Source organism: Siniperca chuatsi, linkage group LG22 (genome assembly GCF_020085105.1).
Source record: "Siniperca chuatsi isolate FFG_IHB_CAS linkage group LG22, ASM2008510v1, whole genome shotgun sequence".
Lineage (NCBI taxonomy): Eukaryota > Metazoa > Chordata > Actinopteri > Centrarchiformes > Sinipercidae > Siniperca > Siniperca chuatsi.
The window spans coordinates 18390284-18414676 of NC_058063.1; the positions used below are offsets into that span (position 1 = coordinate 18390284).

Here is a 24393-nt window from a genome sequence, read left to right on the forward strand (position 1 = left end):
ATTTCACTTTGGGCTGAGAAGCACCAGGCAGACCCTGCAGAGAAGTATCTGAGCCTGGAGGAGGAACATGGTGAATTATTGCCCTCTAGTGGCCGTACAACATAATCACACACCCTGTACAAGTCAGGTTTAAAGGATGCTCTGACCAAATGCAGCTTACAGTTACATCCACACAAGGATACTGGATTCAATTTAATTTTAAAAAATCCTCTAACCCAAATGATGAACAGCCATTTTACCAAACAATAACCAAAAAAAAAAAAAATCTTTATTTTAAGAGTACGCATGACAGCCATTTAAAAATAGCATAGCATCATCCGGTCGTCTTTTATACAAATAATTAGCATAGTAATATTAACATGATAAACACTGTACAATGTATGAAAATACACATATGCATACCGGCTAACTTCAGCAATATATGAACCTATAAAACTTATGGGCCAGTGCATAATTCATCAGTAAAAATAAGCATTCTCCATCTCACCATTAACTTAAACGTATACTTTGTTGTACACACCGACGGGGCTTACAGATTACTAATGAATTAAGATTTTTGTCTTTTATATTATAAAAAGTTAAAATGAATGTAAAAAAAGTGTAATCAAATGTTACACTAAAACAAAGTCATTATTAACAACGTTAAACTGGCAAACTTCTTAATAACAAATGCCCACATTAAAACTCTTTTCCATCACAAACTGGCATTAAAGATTTATTTCCAATAGATAAGACAAGACTAGACTATGTGTATAAATATTAAACATTAACAAATTATATACAGACTGGCAAGATTTGATTTTTTGGGAGGTGACATCTCACTGAGATAACGCTTTCTCCAAAATGTCAATGTTGACCAACGGCAGGGACGCAACTTCGAAAAACACCCTGAAAGATATTAAAGAATCAATTAACAAGACTGTTTATCTACATTACCCACTTCATTATAAATGAGATGGATGGGTTTTATAAGACTTACTTGTGAGAGTATTTGTTTCTGATGGCTCTCAGTTTATCATCAGGAGCAGCTAAAAGCATCTCGTAGAGCTTTCTGACAACGGGCGCCAAATCTGACGTCTGATAGCCGGAGTGGAACTGCAGGATGGGACACTGCAGCACAAGAAAACACGAGACAAAAATGTAGCCACGTTGAATCCTTAAAGCTACAAAAAAAAGATAATACAAATTTCATTGCTCCGGTTACATTACTCAGCAGTTTTCAATGTGTTTGTGCAGGTTTTTGCAATTTATAAATGCTAATGTATAAAACATTAGCATTTATAAATTGCAAAAAATCCGCACCGCAGCTGATTCTGGAGTCAGCCCAGGAACAAAATAAAATCACCCAATATCCTTTTTAGTACTGCTGCAATGATAACTCAAATTTACATGGAAAAACAATTTACATTTAAATGAAAAAAGGAGGGGGATTGTTGACTAGACAGAGCTGCAATCTGGCTCTTCATGCAGGACTGAAAATACAGCCTAGTCAAACAGTTGAGAGTTTAAATCCACCTAACTGGTGGCCAGCAGAAGTGCCAGGAGCCTATTTCACTTGTAGAGCAAACAAATAGCCTTTTACAACGATATAGTCATCAGTTCCTTTAGTGCCTCAGGTTTGTGTTTCTACCACACTGAAATAACAGCAAACATTACAACAGATCAAGCAACAATTTGGGTTAAAACAGCCACTGTAATTAATGTTCTTTGTCTTTAAGCCTTTCCCTCCAATGATTCAAACACCACACAGTCTACAAAAAACTGACACCTGGCTATCATCAACACCTCTATCTGTTTTGAAGTCAACTGCAATAAGGAAAGTTGTTCACTGACATTTTTTAATGTTTCCAAGTCCAAAATCTGGTATGGTGACAAAGGTGAACCTAGCTCTAGCAAAAAAATAAATTTAAAAACACAGCTAAACAGAGAGCTAAAAGGCTACGATCAGGACACAGCTGCAGTGTAAAGAAGAGTTTAAGGAGAAAAATTATTTAAAAACCTACCCATCCTCCGAGGTCTTTGGTGACTAGCGCCATCAGCAGGCAGGCTGAGGCCAGCAGCGAGCCTCTCTCCGACACCAGCTCCATCTCCATGAGACTCATTTCACAGTAGTACCGGGCCAGAGTCAGCGTGTCCATGCCTGCACTCACACACTGCAGAGACAGCACAGCAAACACTCAGATATTGGAAGGCGGACCTCAAGAGATTGTGAAGAGCGAGCACGCACGCACGCACGCACGCCAGAGTCAAACTCCCACAAACAAAAAGGCTCTTTGTGGCTTCTGAAGAGATGCAGTTAGGTTTTTGCAAGGTGATGGAAGATATGAGAGCTAAACGAAGTAAAGTGTCCACCTCACACACACACACACACCTTGGCATAGCGTCTGAGGAACCGATAGGGGATGGGGATGTTGATGTCGAAGGACAGCGTCTGCAGGATGGTGGCCTCCGTGGAGATGAGCTCCTCCCTCTTGTACGCGTCATCGCAAATATAAAGAAAGTCGTCGACACATGGCGGACTGCGCTCCTGCGGGGTCATCAAAATATACAGAAAGCAGTGGTTTAGGTGTCAGGGAAAACTATAGTTGGTGTAAGAGTGTAATCCTCCCTCCTTTATTGTATTTGGGATTTTTTAATGTTGTAAGGTTAATTCAGTAAGCATGGTCGAGGTCCACCTTCTCTTTTCTTTTGATCCCATTTCATGTTTGTTACATGGGCTTGTGAGTCTCTTAACTGATGCTCACCTTCATTTGTCTACTGGTGTTCTTCAAAATGCTATATGTTGTCATGCTGAGTGAACTTTAACAAAGCCAGAGCTTTAAAAAACAAAACAAAAATCATACCCAAAACCCAATAAAACAGGATTTCTTTTTACGATACAGAGTTAATCTTTAAAAGGAGAAACGGATCTTTTAGTCATGCCAGGGTCAACTAAGGATTGGCAGGATATGTTAAATCTTAAAGACTTTTCAGTCATGTTAAAGAAGGAACTGGACTTAGTGGGCTTTTTTTTTTTAATTATTATTATTATTTATTTATTTATTTTTTATTCCTTACCTCAAATTTGGAGGCAATGAGCATGGCGGTGGAGCCGACGAGCTGCAGCATCTCCCTGTGGACTGGGGTCTTGGACAGGTAGTGGTCTGTCATCTTCACGGCCAGGTACAGGGTCTCGTGGTACAGCTCGAAGTTCTCCTAAACAAGCAGACATGCAAATAAACAGAATCCAGTCAATGAGCTGCACAAACAGAATAAAGAAAGAAACTGGAGCAGCAGCATGGCATTTAGCAACACACAAACTTTGTTTAGCTGTAATTTAGTTTCTGGCATCCAACTGAGCAGCAAAGTGAGCGTCCACTTGATTTTTGTAATTACATTCTTGAAATTTTAAAGTTTATTTGAACCCCCTGGAGTTTTAATTAGCAATGATTTTTCTTCAAATTTTCAAATAGATTACCTCACCCATCCACTTACACCCTTGAAATCTCTTATTAAAAACAAAAAAATAATAAAAAAAAATCACACACACAGCAGGCTACCAGGAAAACTCACCTGTACTTCCACCAGCCAGTCAATCAGGATTGCCCTCATCTCGGGGTTGAGGCTGGGCTGCTGGGGCATGTAGTTACAGAGGACAAACTTTTCCTGCAAACAGAAGAGAGATGAGATGAAAACAGATTTGCGTTCAGATTTTGTCCTCCAAAATTGCCTTTTCTATAACCAAATTGGGGGAAAAGAGCTACTTCAAGGAATCCAAGGAACACGGTTCAAACTCCTTTTAGAATTTGGCAACAGTGTTTTGGTTTGGCTCACCTCTCTCTGTTTGAGGTAGTCAAAGATGTCCTTCGCATACTCTGGACACATGTAACAGTCCTCCGAGTTCTCAGAGTCAATGTCAAACTCCTCTGGGATCTGCAAGGATGGAGAGAATATGAGTAAAGGAGGACAACCTTTCCAAATCATTTGTACAGGTCGGAAGCTTCTTTGGGGTGTATAATTGTCCTTACTTGTTGTTTCTGAAGGTGTGCTGGCACTTCACGGGCAGCAGGGGGCGAAGCAGCCACCCGCTCTTCTACTGGAGCTGCTACATCCTTCTGGGCCTCCTCTTCCTTCTCCTCCTGTGCATCAGCCTTTTCTTTCTCAGCCGGAGTTCCCTCTGAGCTCACTGACGAAGACCTGCAGAGGGAGAGAGGCTGCAAATTGAAGACTGAGGAGATAACTACGGGAGAAATAGCAAGAATTTAAGTCTAGTGGAGAGTAAACGGTTAAAAGAAAGCATGGTCGCATTACTTTTTCAGGTTGGCATGATTCTTCTTTGACACCGAGGTGGAGCTTGTTTTCTTTGCCTGCTTCTTCGCCGCTTCCTTCTTCCTCCCTGGAAGGCTGATCTGAACCTTATGAGCCTGTGAACAAAGTCAAGTTGAGATTAGGATTTTTAAATCATAGATTGTGTCTAAAATCACCCACTTCTTCGCTCATTTTCTATTTCTCCAATAACAAACATTTAGAAGTTTTAAGTAAGTAGTATAATAAGATTTGGACATTACAGTCTGATCCCAATCATCATTCATAAATGACGTTAATGTGCCAAGAGTCTTTTGGGAAAACAGTCAAAATGTACAAAACTGCGCATCAGCGAGTCAAACCTCTCTGCTTGGTTTCACAGCAGCAGCTTTGGTGATTGTGAGGAGAACGTACAAACACGGTGCTCGTTTCACACCCAGGTGAGGTAGCAGAGTACACACATTCACACCACAGTGGAGAACTACTGCCAGCCCAATTACACCGTCACACCGAAACCCAGGGAAGCAGTGTGTTGCTCATAAGCACGCGCACACACACACACACACACTACAGCTTATGCGTCAAACATTTTTTTAAATAAATAAATAAAAATGTACCTTTTGAAAAATGATTTTAACTGGCCAAAAGTGTTTTTTAACATTAATTAAGGAAGTATTACACTCCTTCTGTGCTATTTCGTGTACAAAATTGTTAATGTGTGAAAAATCCAACTGACAAGTGCTGACACACTTAACCTCATGAATACAGAGCGATGGTTTGACTTTGATTTCGACTTGTTTACAGTCAAAGAGTGTACGGTGGCCAGCAGGGACACTTTCAGAGACTACATTTTTAAAAAGGCCATTCCACTAAAGCCGAATTAGTGTTGAACAATGCACGTATGCACAGAAGTAATTTCCACAGGTAAACAGCCTTTTTTAGGTTTATCCACCTTAGGGTGGAATTGGTCCAAGGCTTTCAATCGTCTTCCCGTGATAATATGAACATGGCATTACACTGGTATTCCAGATGTATTCATTTCAGACCCTGGTTCTACACCGTGCTTCTCTCACTGCAACACATGGTGACCGCCACCAAAGTGTTAGACACGTACAGTATCCCACTTACTGTCCTGAAGCTGCCGTCACTGTAGGGCAGACAGTCTGACAGACACACGCTGCTAGCCTGCCGGCGAGCGGTTAAGACAAAACAACACACCGTGGGAGAACATGCAGAGCTCAGCAAGACTCATTCTGCATCCAGACAGCAGCCTAACATTCTCCCTCTCAGATGCTGATGAAATGTGAAAGCTTTTTTTAAATTTATTTTTTTAAGTACTTTTCAGGTCCCCTGTCTACATTTCAAAACCTTTAAGGTGTGCCTTTTCAGGTTTCTCGTCATTCCCCTTCACATGTTTATTAAGGAATGACACATGCGACCACAACACATCGTCCTTCCCGCTGCTTCGTGTGTTTTTGGGCCAAAAACCAGGTCTGAAATATGACGAAAATTTGCTGGTAAAATTGCTTTAAAAACACAAAAAATTATGTTTAGTCAATGACCTTCAAGACCAAATGTCATTTAAAAAAAAAAAAAAAAAAAAAAAAAAAAAAACACACTATCACATGTGCAGTATTGTAGTAAGGTAAATAATAAAAAGGGACACTCGGGTGAAACTAGATTATCAACATCTTGCAAATGTTGAGCAAAGGACTCTTTCACTCATGCACCATAACGCCTACATGTTCCAGCAATTTTCCCTGACAGCGCCACGAGTCAATTTTCTGTGCATCGTTGTGGCTTTAGTATGAATAAAGCAGATCAAATCAGAGGAGACTCCGTTACTGTGATGTCAGGAGGCTCAGACATCCACTTTAGAGCTAGCTGTTGAATACGTCTGATATGTCGACAGGAAAACTAGCCCAGAACATAATCGATAAGCAAACACTGATGTCATCGTAAGTACTAAAACAACTAAAAAGAGCAGCCAGGAAGACAATTTTATGACTAAAAAGGTAGCAAATACATGCACCAGGCTGACAAATGTTTCTAATCAATTTGTGCTGTTTTGTAATAGACTAAAATGAAACCACGTACAGCAGACATCAACACTTACAAGAGTATTTCCCAAACTAGATTAGTGTGAAAGGGGTTTTTACATTCCTACATCACATGCAAACTGAACCAGGTTATATTAACTAGGCTAAGTGATCATTTAGACCAAAACAAACATGGTTTTACTGATATCAACATTCCCACTCAGGAAAAATTGTTATTATAAAGCCAGCGAACATGAAACTATTATATTAATCATGCAGGGATGGATATTGTCAGCAAATTCTGGCAACTGGAAAATATTGGTAGTTAGGTTGGTAGTTTTAAGTGAATAAAGGATAGTTTATCTCCTGCAGACAAAGTGTCTGAATCCTTAAATCCAACTGCTAAATCTAATATGTTTATTTAGCTTTAACCCTGAATTTGAATGCTGTTCACACTACCAAAAACACCAAACCCCTAAGAAAAGACTTACATTAGTGATGTCGATAAAAGCAGTCCTCTTCTTGGGGGCCCCATGAGGAGGGGAGGAGGCCCTCTTCACCTGCGGGCCTTCCTCCTGCAACACAACAGGAAACTGAAAACACACCACCACTGACAAATCACAGGCTGCAAATAGAAAGGAGGTTGCTTGCATTTTAGCATAAATCTCATTAACTCAATCATTTTAAACGCTGCCCTCCTGGCGTCATGCACTTTGTGGTACGGCTGCTGCACTGTCTGCTTTGTTTACAGCCTTCCCACTGCTGGCAAGCAGGCTATTTAAACCAACATGAGTGCATGTTTTATTTACCTGGTTCTCAGTCTTTGCTGCAGTAAGCTTGGGTATCGTGCTCCCAGCGGTGACTGTGGGTTTCTTTCCCCTCGGTACAGGCATGGCTGGCTCCTTTAACTTTATCCTCCGAAAACAAACACCGCAGCGGCTGCACTGTGATCTGCTTTGCAAAGAAAAATATACACACAAAAAAAAATTAAAAAAGGGCGGGTAGGTGTTGCTGTGCTGTTCAACAGTTTTAGCTAGCTGCATATAACAAGATGATAAAACCGAGTAGGTAAACACGTTATGCATCTTTGTGTTTGCTGGGTGGGGTTTCCACACGTGAACCGGCTCTGCATCTAAAATATCGAGCTAAAAACCGCCCAAATTATTGCTTTGTCTTACCGTGTTTTACTATTCCTGCTCGTTTGATTCAATCGCTTCGTTTAGGGACGGAAACCGTCGCATGTAGTTTATTTGACTGTTGTAAATAGTCCAGGTTTGCACCTCTGTCGCTTCGTAGACGGGAGCTCAAACAAAAGTGCTTCAGCTGCGGATCCAAATCTGCTGCGCCTCGTTCTCATTGGCTGGAATTTGAGCCAGGCGGACCAATCAGGAAGTCGCAAGGAATGCAGTTGCTAGGGAGCGTTGGTTTCATAACAACGGCTCCGTCCGGTGTGTCAATGTGAAGAATATTGATTACCAACGCAAACGCGTTAGAAATAACAATAGTTATTGTTATATTTTACGTTGCTATGTTATGTAATTGGTAAGTGTGTTATTTAGTTAAGCAAAATCCATTCAAAAAGGTGAGGTGAGTTTATGAATTACTTCCGCCCACCTCGTTTCTTTGGACTTAAATGCAACGAACCCTGGAGGAGGAGCATGTCGGATTTTCAAACATAGTAACCAATAGCTGTTTAAACGTTGGGATTTTATTGATGTTTTCCTCATGACCAAGAAGTTTCAATTGATTGTGATTATTCAAGGACAGACAAAAGGGAAATATACACGTGACATAGATTATGTTCATTAGTAGTACTCTGTCAAACAAGTCCATCATTTATTAATTCACTATTACGTTTTTTATTCATACTCTACATTTATATGATTGTTTACATATTTTTCTATTTTTGTTACTATTTATGCATATTATAATTCACCATGTATGTATATTATATACTGGTGAATAAAGCTCTAGGTCTACCTTATCTTAAATAGAAATCTAAGCACACATGCACTATAGACTCACATCTGATTTTCATTAAGTAATTTAAAATAATCTATTTAAGAACTGCAAAGTAATTGAAATTATGGTATCTGAATTTAAGGTCTTAAATGATCTTAAACTGAAAATGTGGTGTTTTACAGCTTCAATTACAGGATATTGATCAGTCATGACAACTAAGCAAATTCCATCCGCCAATGAAGACCACAAGATGCGGTTGAAAGCTCTAAAACAGCTAGTAAGTGGACCTTGAGTTAAGAATATTTGTCAAAGCAGTTTTACAAGCTTTCTGTGAATGGTGACATTTGCTGATTTGCTTCCATGTTTTTCACCTGCATCCACAACCCTCACAATACATCATTTCAATACATTCACTTATTCATTCATTGAATATTCGTCTTATTTTAATTAGCACTGATGGTTTGACATTAACTGTTTTCCCAGTTTACATCACATAGTTGAGATAAATAAGACATAATGTGGCATAAAACCCTCACAAAAATGCAGAATACAGCAAGACAGAGGCTATATTTTATTTTTAAAATGATTTAGTCTTTTTGGTTCACTTGTGTAAGGCAAGCCATGCCGTTTAGACAGTGGTGGAAAATACATTTACTCAAGTACAATTTTGAGGTACTTCTACTTTACGTAAGTATATCCATATCCAATTCATGCTACTTTATACTTATACTCCTTTTCAGTTATGTTGCTGGAAAGACCTGCTCAGGTTGTAGTCGTGCAAAGCTCTGCTGGGATTTATGTGACATCATAATGTACTTTTTCAATTCAAATTTATTTATATAGCGCCAATTCATAACAGAAGTTATCTCATTGCACTTGTCCTACAGAGCAGGTCTAGACCGTACTCTTTATAATCTTATTTACAGAGACCTAACAATTCACTTGGACTCTCTTCAGGAGAGTCGGCGAAGTTGCACACGATAATAACTTGGATACACAAATGATTAACTTGTGTGCGTACAATAAAAACATTATATATCATCTTTCAGGACCTTGAAGTCTCTAAAACTTAACACTCTGAAAGGGGCCATTTTGCATAGTGAGTACTTTGATACTTTAAGTACATTTTGCTGGTAATACTTATGTACTTTTACTCAAGTAGAATTAGAAGAAGTAGTATTTTTACACTGTGGTATTGTTACTTTTACTAAAGTAAAGGATCAGAGTACTTCTTCCTCCACTGCCTTTACGCACACAAGACTGAAATGACCCTTAAAATCTATTTGAATGATAACGTTGAGCAATGAGCTCACCGACACTCAGATAAGTATTTCCTGAACTGGAGCAGAAAGAGCACAGTGGGCCCACAACACAGAGTTACTGCAGTTACAGTTTGGATAATAGAGGGTCATAAAATCACATTTGTGCACCCAGAGAGCAGATCCGGGATGTACACCAGGGGAAGCTGGCAGCTAACATCCATCCAGCTGCCATTAGTTTGGGAGGGTCATCTTTGATTCTTGTCTGAATAACGGGAATAGAGGCCATAAAGTGTATCTCAGTCTTGTTAAGAGAGTGAAATAACTTTTAGATGAATTCATTTTAATCCTCTTCTGACTTAAAGAACACTATTAATGCCATAAAGAGCTATGTCATTTCTGAATACGCCCTTTAAACACACTAAGTCTCTCTGGACACAATATCATTAAACTCCAAAACGAACAAACATTGCTTGGTTTTTGTTTCAATTCCATGTGAAGCAAAAAATGAACAGGTTCAACAAAAAACAAACAAGTCCCTGGGCCCAGTCCATTTAAACACTCACCCCACGTTCACTTTATTTGAACAGGATACTCTGACGCAGCTTCAAGGCCTGCAGTTCACACAGTGCAATCTGGCATCTAACGAAGTCCACAGAGAGATATCATCTCACAACATTGCTTTTATTTCATGTCCACTCCCTGGTGTCCTCATCCAAGACAAAAAGCCTTCTTATGAGAGCAGTTTCTATCCAGATTGCTTGTGTCTCCGTCAGAGCTGGGAGGAATAGTTATATAATTATTAGGATTTAGTTGAAGCTGCTAAGAAATCCGCATGGGTGGGGTTTGGAGACTAAATTCAAGGCCATGGAAGTAATGCATCATAAGAAAATTAAATAAAACTGACCAGTTTGTTGGATTGTCTAAATTGTCCAGTGGTGGAATGTAAATAAGTAAATTTTCTCACATACTGTACTTAAATACACATTTGAGGTACTTGTATTCTCCTTGAGTATTTACTTTTCATGTCACTTTATACTCTATTACATTTCAGAGGGAAATATTGTACTTTTTACTTCACTACAGTAATGAGACATATTTTCAGTAGAGCACTTCCCTACTTGTGACTGTCAATAGCCAGATGTTTTGAAAAGCTACTAAGTGTGGTCAGAACTCACATGAGAAAACGTTGATTTGTGAAAGATATGATCGGCCATGTCGCTACATCCGTAAACATCCTGCCCGATCGGTACTGAGCAACTCTCAACAGAGATGAGAAGGAAGCGAGATGGCTCACTCGATAGCTACTTCTATACATATATATGTAGTTTACTTATTTTGTCATACATCAGATTTATGTATGCTGGGCCACTCGGAGGTTGCTTCTGAGCCGGATGTGGCCCGCGTGCCGCCAATTGAATAGGCCTGATATATGTTATAAGTGTCAAGCAGAGTAGCAGGGGGAAAACAAGGGATTGGACCCAAACGCAGACAATTGAGGCAGGCTGGTACAGTTCAATGATTTAATGATGAAAAAGGCTTACACGGATATCAGGCAGGCAGTGGTCAAAACCAGAGAAGCGGTCCAACATACAAGAACAAGGGAGCAAGCAATAATCGGAATTCAAAAATACAAAGGCGAGGTCCAAGAGAAACAGAGAATCAATCCAAAAGAACACTGTGGGAACACAGGAAACAAAGGTCAGGACACTTGACATAAAGACAAAAATGAACTGACAAATAAACAAGCGAAGCACACAGACTATATACACTCTAGGTGAGGGGAGCTAACAACGCACAGGTGAAACTAATCAGGGCGGGGCAAGTAATCAAGAGTGGAAGGAAAACAACCCAAAGACAGGCAGTAAAACTACAAGACACATGAGGAGAACAGTGTTTATCAAAATAAAACAGGAAATGCCTAAACCAAACCCTCAAACCATGACAATATAATAGTATAACAGTCACAGGGCACATTTTTCTGCATTGAGCACTTTTACTTATAATACTTTATAGGTACCCACCACTGAAATTGCCTGGCTGTTGTCCACCAAACTGGAGTAAAACCATAAAAGCACTGTATTTAAAATTCTATTTGGCTGAGGTTCTGGTCTGACTCTGAGATGCTTTACCTCCTCCACATCCTCTCCTCCTCCTCCTCTTCTTCCTCTTGTGACCATCTCTTCATCATTTTGACCTTATGAACAAAGCAAAAGAATAAAACAGGCAGAATGATTTTCTATAAACCCGAAGCAGGTTGTTTACATAATGTATATGTATTTGTCATTTGCTCATGTTGTCAATGCTGCAAATAACACTCACACACAAACACGCAATCTCTCTTACTCTGCCTTTCTATCTCTCTCTGTCACACACACACACACACACACACACACACACACACACACACACACACACACACACAGGAAGTGAGTGTTTGACTCATTTGTCAAACCATTTCCGTGTAAACTCATTCGCATCGGAGACACCACAGAGCGAACCATCACCCCGTTACTTAACTGGTAAGTTGGTACTACAGGCAGTATGCGCTGACTGATGCTTCCTGTATCTTGTTTTCATTTTTTGTAGTACATTTACGTAACTGGCTTTAATTTTATCCAACTAGCCCTCCAGATTCTTTCTGCGTCTCGCGAGGTATCATGATAAATCAGAAGTTGACCTTTTGATCTGCCATAATTCATAAATCTTTTGGGTAAAGAAACCTTTATATATTTTCTTGTTTTATCTACTTTTGTAGTGTTAAATCTCTGGTCTTATCTGTCCAGTTTTTTCTTGGGCTAACAAAGGGTAACTAATTTCTTGCAGTGTAGAAAACAAAAGATGATACATAATATTTTTGGTAATAAATCACCAAAAGTGGATTCTAAAACCCTAAATACTCCCTTTCAGGAGGTTTCTTTGGATTTGTCACATTTCATTAACAACACTGAAAATGGGTGTGGAAGAAACACAGTTTGAATGAAAGGTCATCTGAGGCATTGCATTTCCAACAATATTTTGCAACACACTTATTGGCCTTTGTGCTGGTAGAAATCTTTGTAGAAACTTTGGATGTTAGAAGAGACTGTTGGTGAGGTGTGTTCAAATTAGTAGGTACCAGCATAATCAACAGAATTTGCTTAGACAGGGTTGTGTGACACAAGAACACCCAAGAATAAAGGAAGGAGGAAGCATCCTCATCTCATACACGTTAGTTTGCCCATCAGGATGTCCAAGTCGGATTGCCAAGAGAAAACATTCTTTGTTTTAGCTGTAATTTGTTCCACATCTGCGCTTCATTCTCTATCTTGTCCTCCTCTCTGGGCTCTGTCCATTTTGAACTCGGGCTATCGTCCACTAAGTAAGTAATTGCAGGATAATACTGTGACACAAGTTCGTCACACACACACACACACCAAGAGACTACAATCATTTGGTAAAGCTACCTCTTTAATGTCATTCGCTTTGGCTGCATGAAGAAGGAGCTTAGAGAGGAAAGAGATAAACTCTCTGAGAATGAGAATTTGGGAAAGACAGATGAAAATAACCTTTTTGGAACACACAGCTTTCAAGAATCAAAAGTCTTTTTATCCATAAGACTGACTATGACAGCAGTTACAAAAAACTAAAAAAAAAAATAAAGCTTTGTGAATCCATGCCCTGGAGAGCAATGATGAGTTTCAATATGAGTTTCCATGTTATTTCATATTAATTACACACTTGCAGGCTTGGTCTTTCACTGGATGAAAAAACCTGTTTGCTGAATCAAGCTCAGTGAAACAAAGACCCTTTCAAACATTCATGTGTCTGTCCAAAGCTTTTTTTTTTCCATTGTACTGAAACAGATACAGATTTCATCTATGCATCAGAGATCAACAGCATAATACTCTTCATGTAACATTTACTTTGCTTTATTTCTGTTTTGAATTGAAGTTACAATTATTAAACGAAGCTCTATCTCCATTAACTACAGATGTGAACAAACTGAGTTAAGAGAAATGTCAGGTTGCTGCTGTGGACACCAGCAGTTCTTTTGTGCTAATCTAATACCAAACTGAACTTCCTGCTTGTCACATCCTGGCTGGCTGACAGCTCATATGGTGACAGGCTGTGGTCGAGGCCTCAATCTTACTTTCCATCTGAGGCTGCAGAGGGGACTTTCTGCTCTGTTCCTGTGTTTTCTTCCTCTGTTTTACATACATCTTGATTGCTTTCTCTTTTGCTGTTTCTTATACACACAATATAACATTCTTTCAATTTGTAGCTTATCTATTTCTTCTCTAATCTGAAACAGGCGAGGAATGTAGAAATATTTGTAGAGCAGAGACTAAAAGGGAAATGCTGCACCATTTAGGGGAAATATTTATGTCCTGCCTGGCTTTAACTGAACATGTTGGCAAGAAATATTCTAATAAAAATACAAAAATGAACTAATTATAGGAACGAGGCAGTGGTTACAACCATCTTTGGGCTCTTTTCTGTGCTTGTGCCTTGTACTGGCCTTTACCATATTCTTCCACCAAAAAAAGAGGCTCCAGGAAAAACAATATTTCCTTCACTTTTACTAAGATTATTGCTTTTATCCTCACAGGATCCGATGCAGGCACTGAGTGCAGATCTAAGGTTGCCAGAGCCCACTCCAGAAAACGTTGGCATTTCTGAAGGCCTTAAGAGAAGCCACCAAAACAATGAGGTCCTTGAGAAGTTTGCCCAAAATATGACCGAGAACATAATCCAGTCGTTTATAAGCCAAATGGCAATGGCGGAACCTGAGGCGGGCTGTGGGGTGTCCGGATTTAATCAAAGCCAGGAGATGTTAGCTGAAGAGTTAGCCTCAGCAGTGATTGAGGTTGCTCTGAGGGAGGTGTGTAGAGGTCAAAACGTGGAGGATCACCTAGAGGGTTTCCAGAGTTCAAGATCAGCTGGGGTAAAGATGGATGGTGAACAGTCTTTTATGGATGAATCTGAGAGCGAAAAACACTTTTGGGGCATGAACACAGAGATGGATCCAGGCAAAGAAATCCAGACTTCCAAAGACACCCAGCCCTGCTACCCACCTCTGTCCCAGTCAGGGCTCCCCGTCGTGGGATCCCTCGACTACCCGGACGCCCCTCCAACCACGCCTCTCCTCCCTGAGCTTGAGAGGAGCAGACACAGTTTCGCCAGGAAGCTAAAAGGAGGCTTGGCGAAGGTTTTCCTGCCTTCACCTCCTCCGCCAACCCCAAAGGACGAAGCGGACGACTCAGAAAGTGCCGTCAACGACCCCCGGGTGAAGTTAATGGAGCATCTGATGCACTCACTGCCCACAGATGATTTGGCAAGTGACTATTTTGAAGTAGGACCTCACCATGGTGCAAAGATGGAGGCTTTTGCGGAGGCTCTTTCATGTGACATCCTTGACTGGGTCTTGCGCGCCAAAAACAGAGAGCAGGTAGCCGACAATAGCGATCTTCATCTACTAGCCCAGCAACTGGCTGAAACCATCATCACCTCCTCCCTTGATGAAGCTAAAATGGTTGTCTAGTGTTTTAATGTGATTAATGGGATCATATTTGTAATGACTAGTAAACACACACACACACACACACAAAAGAGCAAAAATATTGATATCCACTGACACGTTACCTCCAGGCTGACTGCCACTGCCTGACATTTTCAATGAAGTGTGTTTTACTGCAATAATGTTGTTCTAGAATCTGAAGTAGATTTTTTGGGACAAATGTATTTCTCAGTAAAGTTCACTCAAAGCTCATCCAGATGAAGTGTTTAATTGTGAAATATTACCTGTTTATTGCAGAAACTAACCAGAGATCCAACAAAAAGATGGTTGACTCATAGTAACGAGCTGTGGCACGTTTGTCCTGGAAGCATTTTAGATGCTGGATGATGAACCTGAGGCAATGGTTTTAGTCCAAGATGAATAAAAAGCACACTAGCAGGAAAACTCTTAATAGTTTTTAATGCAATTTTAACTTGGATCCAACTGCAGTAATCATAAATGTCCTTTAGATGGCAACACAGGAGCAATGTATCTGAGTATTTTCAGCTTGAGGTCAGTGAGGTTAACCTGACAACAATTGATTTTTAAAAAGTTTTGTTGTTTTATATATATATATATATATATATATATATATATATATATATATATATATATATATGTATATATGTCAGATTGTTGAAGCTTTATTTGTCTATGTGCATTGTCAATAACTTGTTTGTCTTGATTTTGCTTTACTGCTCAGGTCTTCTACAATACAATACCAGAATAAAGACTTTATTTTTGAATATGAATTGCACTTTTCTTTTCCATTATGGACCCTTCACATATTTTTTCAGTACCACCTTCAAGTCATAACTTTTATAAATAGAACTATAATAAAGGATGAAATTGCTAAATAGATGTTTGATGAATTTGTATCCCACCACAAGTAAATGGTGCACTACACCCCTTTATGATCCAGGGCGATGTTGGAAAGTTATTCGGTTGTTTCCCCTTGTAACTGGCCTAAAAATCTTCATAGATTCAGTATGATTCATTCATCCCCTGGACTGAGCTGAATGTTGGCATTTGGGATGAAGTTGTGTTCTGGCTCGAAGAAAACTAATTTTCATACTCACTTACTGAGGTCAGATCCGGAAGAAGAGGGAGCCATGGTGCTTAACCAAATAGTGATGTGATCCTAAAGAGGAATAAAAAAATGGGTTTTTCTTTTCTTTCCTTTCTTTTCTTTTTTTAAATTGTTAGCAATTTAAATAACACAGTCGGAGAAAGCCAAATTCAATGAAAGAAGAGCTTAAGAGAACCTTGAAAGAGCAGTTTTGAATAAAGAGTTTTATTGTTCTTAGTGATCTGTTATTGCACATACAAGTACACACACACACTTCTTAGATTGAAGGGAATGGGTTTGAATCAGGGTCACAAACACACAAAGAGACTAATGTTTGCTCTTTTATGTCTGCATGTGTGCACAGTCACACAAACAGATCTGCAAACAATACAACGCACTTTTCTCTCTGTCTCCAACACAGATGCAGTGAGTGGGAGAAAAACTAAGTCAGTGGGTGAACATTAATAGGAGTGTGTGTGTTATCATTGACAACTTAATGTGGGTGGGACAAAAATTGATCAACAAGGACTGTGAGCACAGACTAAAAACACATACAGTATAAAGGCTCCATTCATTTTAGAATTAGGATGTAGATTTAACATTTAGATTGAAGATTGAATTTTTAGCCACACTGGCGACATAGTTCAGAGTCATCCATTTGAGTCCACACTGAAATATCTCAAAACCTATAAGATGGATTGCCATGAAATTTTATATAAACATTCATGGTTCCAAGAGGATGAATCCTACTGACTTCCCCCTGACCCCTGACTTTTCCACTAGCGCCACCATGTGGTTCACATTTGTAGTTTTAAGTGAAATGTCTCAACAACTGTTGGATGGATAAAATTTGATACGGACATTCATGTCCCCCTCGTGATTTGTAATAACTTGGTGATCCCTTTACTTTTCATGTAGCGCCACCATTTGGTGTATGACTAAATACCTGCAAAACTAATGACATTCCTATCAGCCTCAGCTGTAGTTTGTGTTTAGCGCTAATAGCAAATGTTCACATTGGTGGGAGTGTGCTGGTTCAGGTACTGGTGAGGCAATGAAAAACGATCCGAAAGTCCAGTGAAGATCCGTGCATTTGAAGGCTTCTTAGACATCCAAACACTGCACAGTGGTTTATAAGACAATTACAAGCTAAACAATAGAAATACAGCATTCATGTTACAAAGTATTCCACCAAGAATGTGCCCTTACATATGTTAACTTTTTTGCCCGATCCCTTTGCACTGGCACCCCCGCTGCTGTGCAACTGGACTGGCCTCATTCAAATGAATGGGAGAGCTACGTTTTTTTCACACAGAACTAAAGCTGGTCTGAACACGGCCTGAGATGATGCATGTGGGAAACATAACCTGCTTAACATCAGCATGTTAGCATTGTCATTGTGAGCATCTATCATGCTGATGTTAGTATTTGTCTCAAAGCGCCTAAGTACAGCTGTAACCGCTTAGATTTAGCATCTACACTACATTTAAGTGTTTTTTATGGGTAAAATTAGCTATAGAAAATTTCACTCTGAATCTAACAAATTCTGACTGCTGTTTTTAAATTCTTTTGGATATAAATGCCACAAAACTTAGCTGTTAATTTGAGCCACATACGCACACAAATAGAGCACAATACACACACGTTGAGCTGGCTGCAGTATGCGATAGTCCCTTTGCTCTGATACATAATATGTCATGGAATGCTTAGTCTGAACTTTTAACTCCCACTGCTGCTCACCATTATGTTTTCTCACCACATGACACTAACTGACTGACACACTCACACACATAAACACAGTCACACACGCGCACATAGATAAGCTGCAGGGCTGGGTGGACAGCTGTGGTGTCAGAGGGGACACACAGACACACATCTGGAGAAATGCTTGTTGTGTTGTCAGGTGGTCGGCTGCCAGAAACAGAGGGAGACTGAAGGGGGAGATGGAAAAGTGTGATGACACACAGAGGATGTAAAGGAGGGTTTCTACATACTATAATGGAAATAAATGTCACAGGTACTTAACATCCTTGTCTGCTCTAGTGGAGGGTAAACCCACCTAAAATTTATTTATTTACCCTTTATGTAAATGAAATAGTGCTTATCCACCAGCTGTAAAAACTATATCTAAATTAACACCATACATCACCATAAGAAGTATTTAGGGAGTCAAAAGTCATTTTTAAAGGGGCTTTCACTCAACTATGGTACATAAACACAGTCTTGAGGCACCTTTGCTTTGAAGTTTTCCAGTTTTGACTTCACTAATCTGACATATGACGTTACCAGTTCATTTGTTGAAAAACATTTCACGTGGAATAACAGGATAATCCTGATCCTAAAATGAAAAATGAAATATTATGAAAAGTTAAAGCTGCCCAAAAGAAACAGAGTAAATCAAAAACTATTTAACATAAACTTTACATGTTAAGTCTCTAAAACATGTACTGTAGACATGTACTATACATTTTGATATTTAAAGGAGCATACTTTGGGGTTGGCAGCAAACAAACTGAACAAACATCCAGAAGACACGTAGCAACATTAGCATTTACTAAAAGTGCTGTTTCTGATCACCTGATGAATATAAATCTAATTCTCACTCTCCTTGTATCTCTATTTTGGTCTCAACCAACTCCTGAGGGAAATATCAGGTCTGCTGTTTGGTGCTGGCCTGCTAGCACCATATAGTCTTTTCATCCATTGCTCCTATAAATAAAAATGTTGATTAGAGCAACTTTAAGTACTTTTTATTGCAAAAAACTTGACACATTTTGATGTCAGGACTTTCACAATATTCCATTAGAGGATTAAATTTTACATTGCATCACTGAAGTTTTGGCAGTTTGTTTCCTCTCTTCACTCCTGACAGCACTTCTGCTTGTGTTCACCAACACTCCACTTTATTTTGTTTGACTGCATCTCAGTGCTGTGCCAGGATCCCACAGCTCATACATGCGGATGTATACATTTTTATGCGGACACAAAGTCTTATCAGTAGAGCCGACCCTACCCATTAAGCAATAAAAGCAGTTTGGCCCCCAGAGACTAGGAGACCTAGAAAATATTTTCAATGAACACGAGACACAAAATAAAAATTTAACTTCCTAAACAAAAACTGTAAACATGTTGTGCCTATTTTGCCAACAAGTAGCGACAATCTCAGCGACAGGTGAAATGGACAATTTAGGTAGGCCAAGTAAGCAATAGCAACAGCGATAAGCGTTGTTAAACGACCCAACAGATTTTTCAAAGATCACCAGGTATTTATTTTTCAGCAAATCTGATGCTTATCTCTGCGACTCGAATGTAAAGGTAAAACATGAGAGGCACAAACTAACTGGTTCCAAGCAGATCTTGACATAACACATGCAGTCCTTCCTGCATCATAATCCACCTTTCTGCTGTTCATCCATATGCCCAGTATGTCTCAAACAGTCGTATTTTCACCGGGAGAGTTTGGGGAAGTTTCTATGGACTTTTTTTCTGCTGTGAAAACTTGTCACTATTGGAATCCACTGTAACCGCTGTGAATTCGAACTGACCACAGAATTCGTGTCACACTCAAAAGATAGATTTTAGGGGGAGTATCACATTAAATCAACTAAACGTCTCCTCTGGCTTTGCCATCTCTGTTTTTGGAGGTCTTCCCAGAGGATGTTGTTTGTGGTCAACTTCAGTTGCTGGTTTGACGGTACCTTGGGAAAAGAGGAAATTTAAAACTAATTTTACAGCAAGTCAGCCACAGTCTTACCAAAAAGGATCATTTGCTTCTTTGCAAATCTCACTGGGACACTTGTACATTTGACTAGAGGCATCACTGCAGGTGCTAAGAATCGTTCTCTTTGTCAGAGAGTTTCAGGGGTCAAACTTATGACCTTGCAGTGTTGAAATATCTTCCAGACAAAGACTCCATCCACAGGTGTCAAGGAGTCCAAACCCAAAAACAATGTCAATTCCATCATAACAACCGTTTTTGTAGACGTGGAAAGTATTTGACTCTTCTTTCACAGTTTTTTTTTATTTTTTATAATGCTGTGGATTTATCCATCTGGTTTTTTTTCATATTTCTTTCAGTCCGAATTTTTTTCCATCTAACCTGCAGACCGCAGCGTCCCTTTCCTGGCCACCAAGAATTGTCCTGAAAGCATGGGCATGTCAAATCCCAGACAGGGGAACAGATGGCTTTCACATGTGGTGCAGGCCCCAGGTGGATTTCACTGGAGTTTGCTTGAGGGGAACTTGACTTCTGGATTTGACAGCAGCTTTCATGAATGAAAGATTCTCAGGGCGTGCAAACGGGCTTGAGTTCAGAAAAAGCTCTCGGATTACGATGCTGAGGAGTGTTACACCAAAAAAGTCACTTAGGGGAGACCGGGATGGTTGTAACACTTTTTGTCTCAGCACCTATAACTTGCAGAATTTTTGTGTTAGAGCTCTCAAATTTTGACACAAAGTACCCTAATTTGTCTGCTACAAATAGCAATGTTTCCAACTTCTCCACCTGTACCACAGAATGAATTGAATAATGTCAAATACAAGGAGTTCCATTGTTACAACCTGCCCCACTACCGAGGTAAGTTATAACACAACCTGGGGTAAGTTGTAACACTAAGAGTGAAGAATTACAAATTGAGACCACGCCACAAAATGTGCATCTGAAGAAATTTGTTGTGCATGTGTCAATACTTCAACATCTTCCTGTGGTTCGCCAATAACAAAAAAAACTCACCGCTGACTTTTAAATCACTTTAAGAATGACTGTAATCCACAATAACGAGCTGCTGCTGATACGTTGCTTCATTTATGTTTGGATAAAATTACTGTTGTTGACACAAATCTGTTCTGGTGTTACGGACAGACAGGCAGGCTGGGGACACCGATATGGAGACAGATGGTTGTTTATTAGGTTACAGCCAGGTAAGACAGGTGTGCAGGCATGGAGATGGGGGAGTCTGTTGGAGAGAAGACTCGCTGGTGTGGAGATCGCTGGAGAAGGGCGATAGGGGTTATGCAGAGTAGCATGGGGAGTCCTTGTATCAAACGAGGTCGGACAACTGGCTGAGGTGAGTGCAGGGCTTTTTATGCTTGCTGTGATTAGGAGCTGATGGGGAGCAGGAGTGTGATAGGGAGCAGGTGTGGATGATTAGTAGACGGTGGAGACTGGCGTATCCGTGACATCTGGTCAAATAGGCTAAATTATATTATTTATGTGTAATTCATCTGGTATGTTTATTAGACTTAATTTCAGCACCATGCACTGTTCAGAAAGCCTGCTGCCTCTCTGCAAATTTGGGCAGTATTAGATGTTACTGTATGAGGTCATATTTATTTTATTTTATTATTTTATACAAGCCTTGTATTTACATTCTTTTCTATGGTAGATTAATAGGAAATCATGCTGTTTGCTTACCACAGCTGTAAAGTTTTACTTTTGTTCTCTGAGGTTTTGTAATTTCTTGCAGTATCTGCTCAATGTCACATGGCAGATTGAGTAGACAGTCCTTATTGTCTTTCCCTGCCTCACCTTATCTGATGTGTTTAGTTGTCATTACAAGGTTAGTTGTAACACCATCCCCACCCTTATCAGCCATTGTTTAGCTACCTGTAGCAGCATGGTGGTTTGAAATTAGCATGAAATGCCTCACATTTTACCTAAGAGGCTACTCTTAGTATCAGTACTAATCAAAACATAGACTTTGTCCAATAAAGTACTTTCATTCCTGAAAATCAGTGTTTTGGCTGTAAAATCTGCATACTTCTTCACACAGCTATGAAATTTCACATGCGTTGTCAGGAAGGAAGTGGTCATACATGAAATTCGCCACAAGACTCTTAGGTCATCCCTTCTTGGTGAAAGTGGGGCTGTTTCAACTATCCCTGCTTTCTTTGTCACAACCGTCCTCGGTCTCCCCCTATTCTAAATAGTGCAAAAGGAAAAGAGAAAAGAGCAGTGTGTAACTTTGTTAGGGAGTGTCTGGTGTTGAATTGGACTCGATTTTCTTATGGTCTCACTCTTGACTTGGTCTCAACCCCCTCTGAACCTGTTCCTTTTTTAATCAAAGTCTGAGCAAAGTCCCGTGGCCCTTTGATGCTCCATAGCTGTTGGACTGGCAGTGACCCAAGCCCCTCTACCTCCCATCCTTCATAAACAGCTCTGACTGCTGGGCACACACAGAGCGCTTTCCAGCTGTTTGTGGTGATGAAGAGGAAACAAAGGAAAGGCTGTTGTTTAGAGCAGTGGTTCCCAAAGTGGGGAGGCCAGAGGACGGGCCAAGGGTGCCGCAAGATTTATTGTGTGTTTTTAATAACGTCTCACCACAAAAAAAAAATCAGCTACATTTATTAACTACGTTTTATGTTACATTTTCAAACGTATCAAAACTCACAGTTGCCGGTTGTCATAGTAACACAACATGCTTTCTGGCTCGGGAGTTTTTCAGGAGCTTGGCGGTCCGAAAAATAGTCTCTGTCAGAGCAAGAGATGGAAAGACCAGACATGGTAAACAGAGCTCAAGGAAATGCTGATATATCTCAGCCCTCAACACAGTCTGACAGGACTGAATCTACCGGACCAAGAAAACTAAAACCAGACAGGTTTTGGCTGCTTGTGGAAGATGGATAACTATCATTGTCAACATCATATATGGGTGATTTGGCTCTCTCATCCCTTAAATATAAGCAATTTTTAATTTTGAAAGACAATGAAAGAAATATAAAATATTAGCATATTTAATTATTATTCATTGTTTATCTTAAGTTAAATATTTATCTATAAATCTGCAGACCACTTGGGGGGGATTTAGAGGGCATTCAAATGTTGTTTGTTTTTTGGCTGTGGACAAAAATAAAATCTAGATGTATAAATCTCTTGAAGTCAGTGGCCTGCGTGCAGCTTTGTGGTGTTTTTGGAAACTGGAGTTCAAATATTTAGTCACAGCTACACTTGTTTCACAGTGATAAACTGGCGGGCGGTAGGCAAATATTTGCTCTTGAACAGAGTAAAGCTGTAAATTAGACCAGAGATAGACAAACACTGGAGGTAGCAGCTCAGAGAGCAAAAAGAGTGAGAGAGAGGGTAAAGACAGAGATGTTTTGCCGTTGTTTTTTATTATTACAAAATAACTCAATCAATCAAAATTCAAAAAGGCTTTGATTTAGTGCTTCAACAAACAATTGTTTCCATTATTGATTAATCTGCCTATTATCTAATCTATTAGTAGTTTATTTAAAGTTTCTATAAAATGTCAGTTTTTTGTTTGACCAGCAGTCCATAACCCAAAGCTATTCACTTTATTATTACTGAGGACTAAGGAAACCAGCATTCATTGTATTATTATACCATTATCATCATCAACCGGTAAACCCACTTGGTACTTCACACTTATTTTATTTTATACTTATACCCACCTGGTACTTAATTTATTTTCTGACCTGTTTTTATAATGTATTGTATTATATTTTTTGCTAGTACTTTCTCCTGTGTGCACTGACGTGAAGGCGAGCTGCTGTAACAAAGAGTTTCCCTTCAGGGATCAATAAAGTATTTCTGATTCTGATTCTGATTCTGAGCAGATATTCACATTTAAGAAGCTAAAAGTAGTGAATTTTTGTCCTTTTTGCTTAAAAAATGCTTCACACAATTCATCAATTACCAGAATTGTTCCTGATTAATTTGTGTGAATCGATTTTGTTCATCTTTTTTCAATCCACTTTTAACAGCTACAAAGTCCCGAGGTGAGTCAAAAAAAAAAAGACAGAGCGCCCTCTGCCAGCTCGTCCTGAAACTGAGGCTGAGGACAAGAATCTCTTAGTCAATCGAGCCAAACAACACTGTCTCTAAAGAACTAAAATATCATGACACATATGGGTAAGAAAGTATAAAGATCTGACCTTTAACAGAGACTATATACATGCATCAAATCTTTGTGGTGCATCGATTTTAAGTGGACACAGTCTGGCTATAGAAACAGGTTGACATTGGCAGTCCAATGCTTCTACTTTCTACTCTGCAGTGACAGGGTGACATATTCTTTTTCTGAAATAATGAAAGATAGGCTATATAACTATTATGAATTTGCAAATCCCTACTTCTCAAAAAGGGATATACATTGTAGGACATCAGCTGCAAAATATATTAATTTTAGTCACTTTCTAAAGGTATTTGTGCAAATAATGAACAATTGTGGGGGTAAATAATGTTCTTTGAAAATATCTATCTGCTATTGCTTTTCTTGTTAT

At 39.5% G+C, this 24393-nt stretch overlaps 2 protein-coding genes and 1 long non-coding RNA gene across 9 annotated transcripts in view; 1 reads left to right on the plus strand and 2 right to left on the minus strand.

The window, feature by feature from the left end:
* Positions 1-246: 246 nt before the first annotated feature.
* On the minus strand, positions 247-7657 carry ccnb3 (cyclin B3). 5 transcript variants are annotated; one of them, XM_044184739.1, is made up of 13 exons: positions 7502-7657; positions 7133-7274; positions 6815-6898; positions 5413-5469; positions 4291-4403; positions 4008-4176; positions 3814-3912; positions 3553-3645; positions 3058-3195; positions 2372-2527; positions 2004-2153; positions 980-1110; positions 247-888 (listed from the first exon to the last, which is right to left on the minus strand). In XM_044184739.1, the coding sequence occupies exons 2-13, from the start codon at positions 7214-7216 to the stop codon at positions 819-821; spliced, it is 1344 nt and encodes a 447-aa protein (XP_044040674.1). In that variant the 5' UTR covers positions 7217-7274; positions 7502-7657; the 3' UTR covers positions 247-818. The 5 variants fall into 5 exon arrangements, with proteins under 5 accessions (XP_044040674.1, XP_044040672.1, XP_044040673.1 ...); XM_044184737.1 differs by having other exon boundaries at positions 6815-6916; XM_044184738.1 differs by having other exon boundaries at positions 6815-6916; positions 7133-7277; positions 7502-7641.
* An 88-nt stretch (positions 7658-7745) lies between these two features.
* si:dkey-171c9.3 lies at positions 7746-15835 on the plus strand. Of its 2 annotated transcripts, XM_044184743.1 has the most exons (3): positions 7746-7865; positions 8468-8562; positions 14136-15835. In XM_044184743.1, the coding sequence occupies exons 2-3, from the start codon at positions 8494-8496 to the stop codon at positions 15066-15068; spliced, it is 1002 nt and encodes a 333-aa protein (XP_044040678.1). In that variant the 5' UTR covers positions 7746-7865; positions 8468-8493; the 3' UTR covers positions 15069-15835. The 2 variants fall into 2 exon arrangements, with proteins under 2 accessions (XP_044040678.1, XP_044040679.1); XM_044184744.1 differs by lacking the exons at positions 7746-7865; positions 8468-8562 and adding an exon at positions 11991-12066.
* The window catches only part of LOC122870512, a 71976-nt gene continuing 58672 nt past the window's right edge, over positions 11090-24393 (minus strand). Inside the window, exons 3-5 of one of the 2 annotated variants that reach the window (XR_006376591.1) lie at positions 16167-16224; positions 11677-11741; positions 11090-11222 (exon numbers count right to left, since the gene is read on the minus strand). This is a non-coding gene — a long non-coding RNA (uncharacterized LOC122870512). The remainder of the gene's footprint in view (positions 11223-11676; positions 11742-16166; positions 16225-24393) is intronic. The other variant, XR_006376590.1, reaches the window with a different exon arrangement.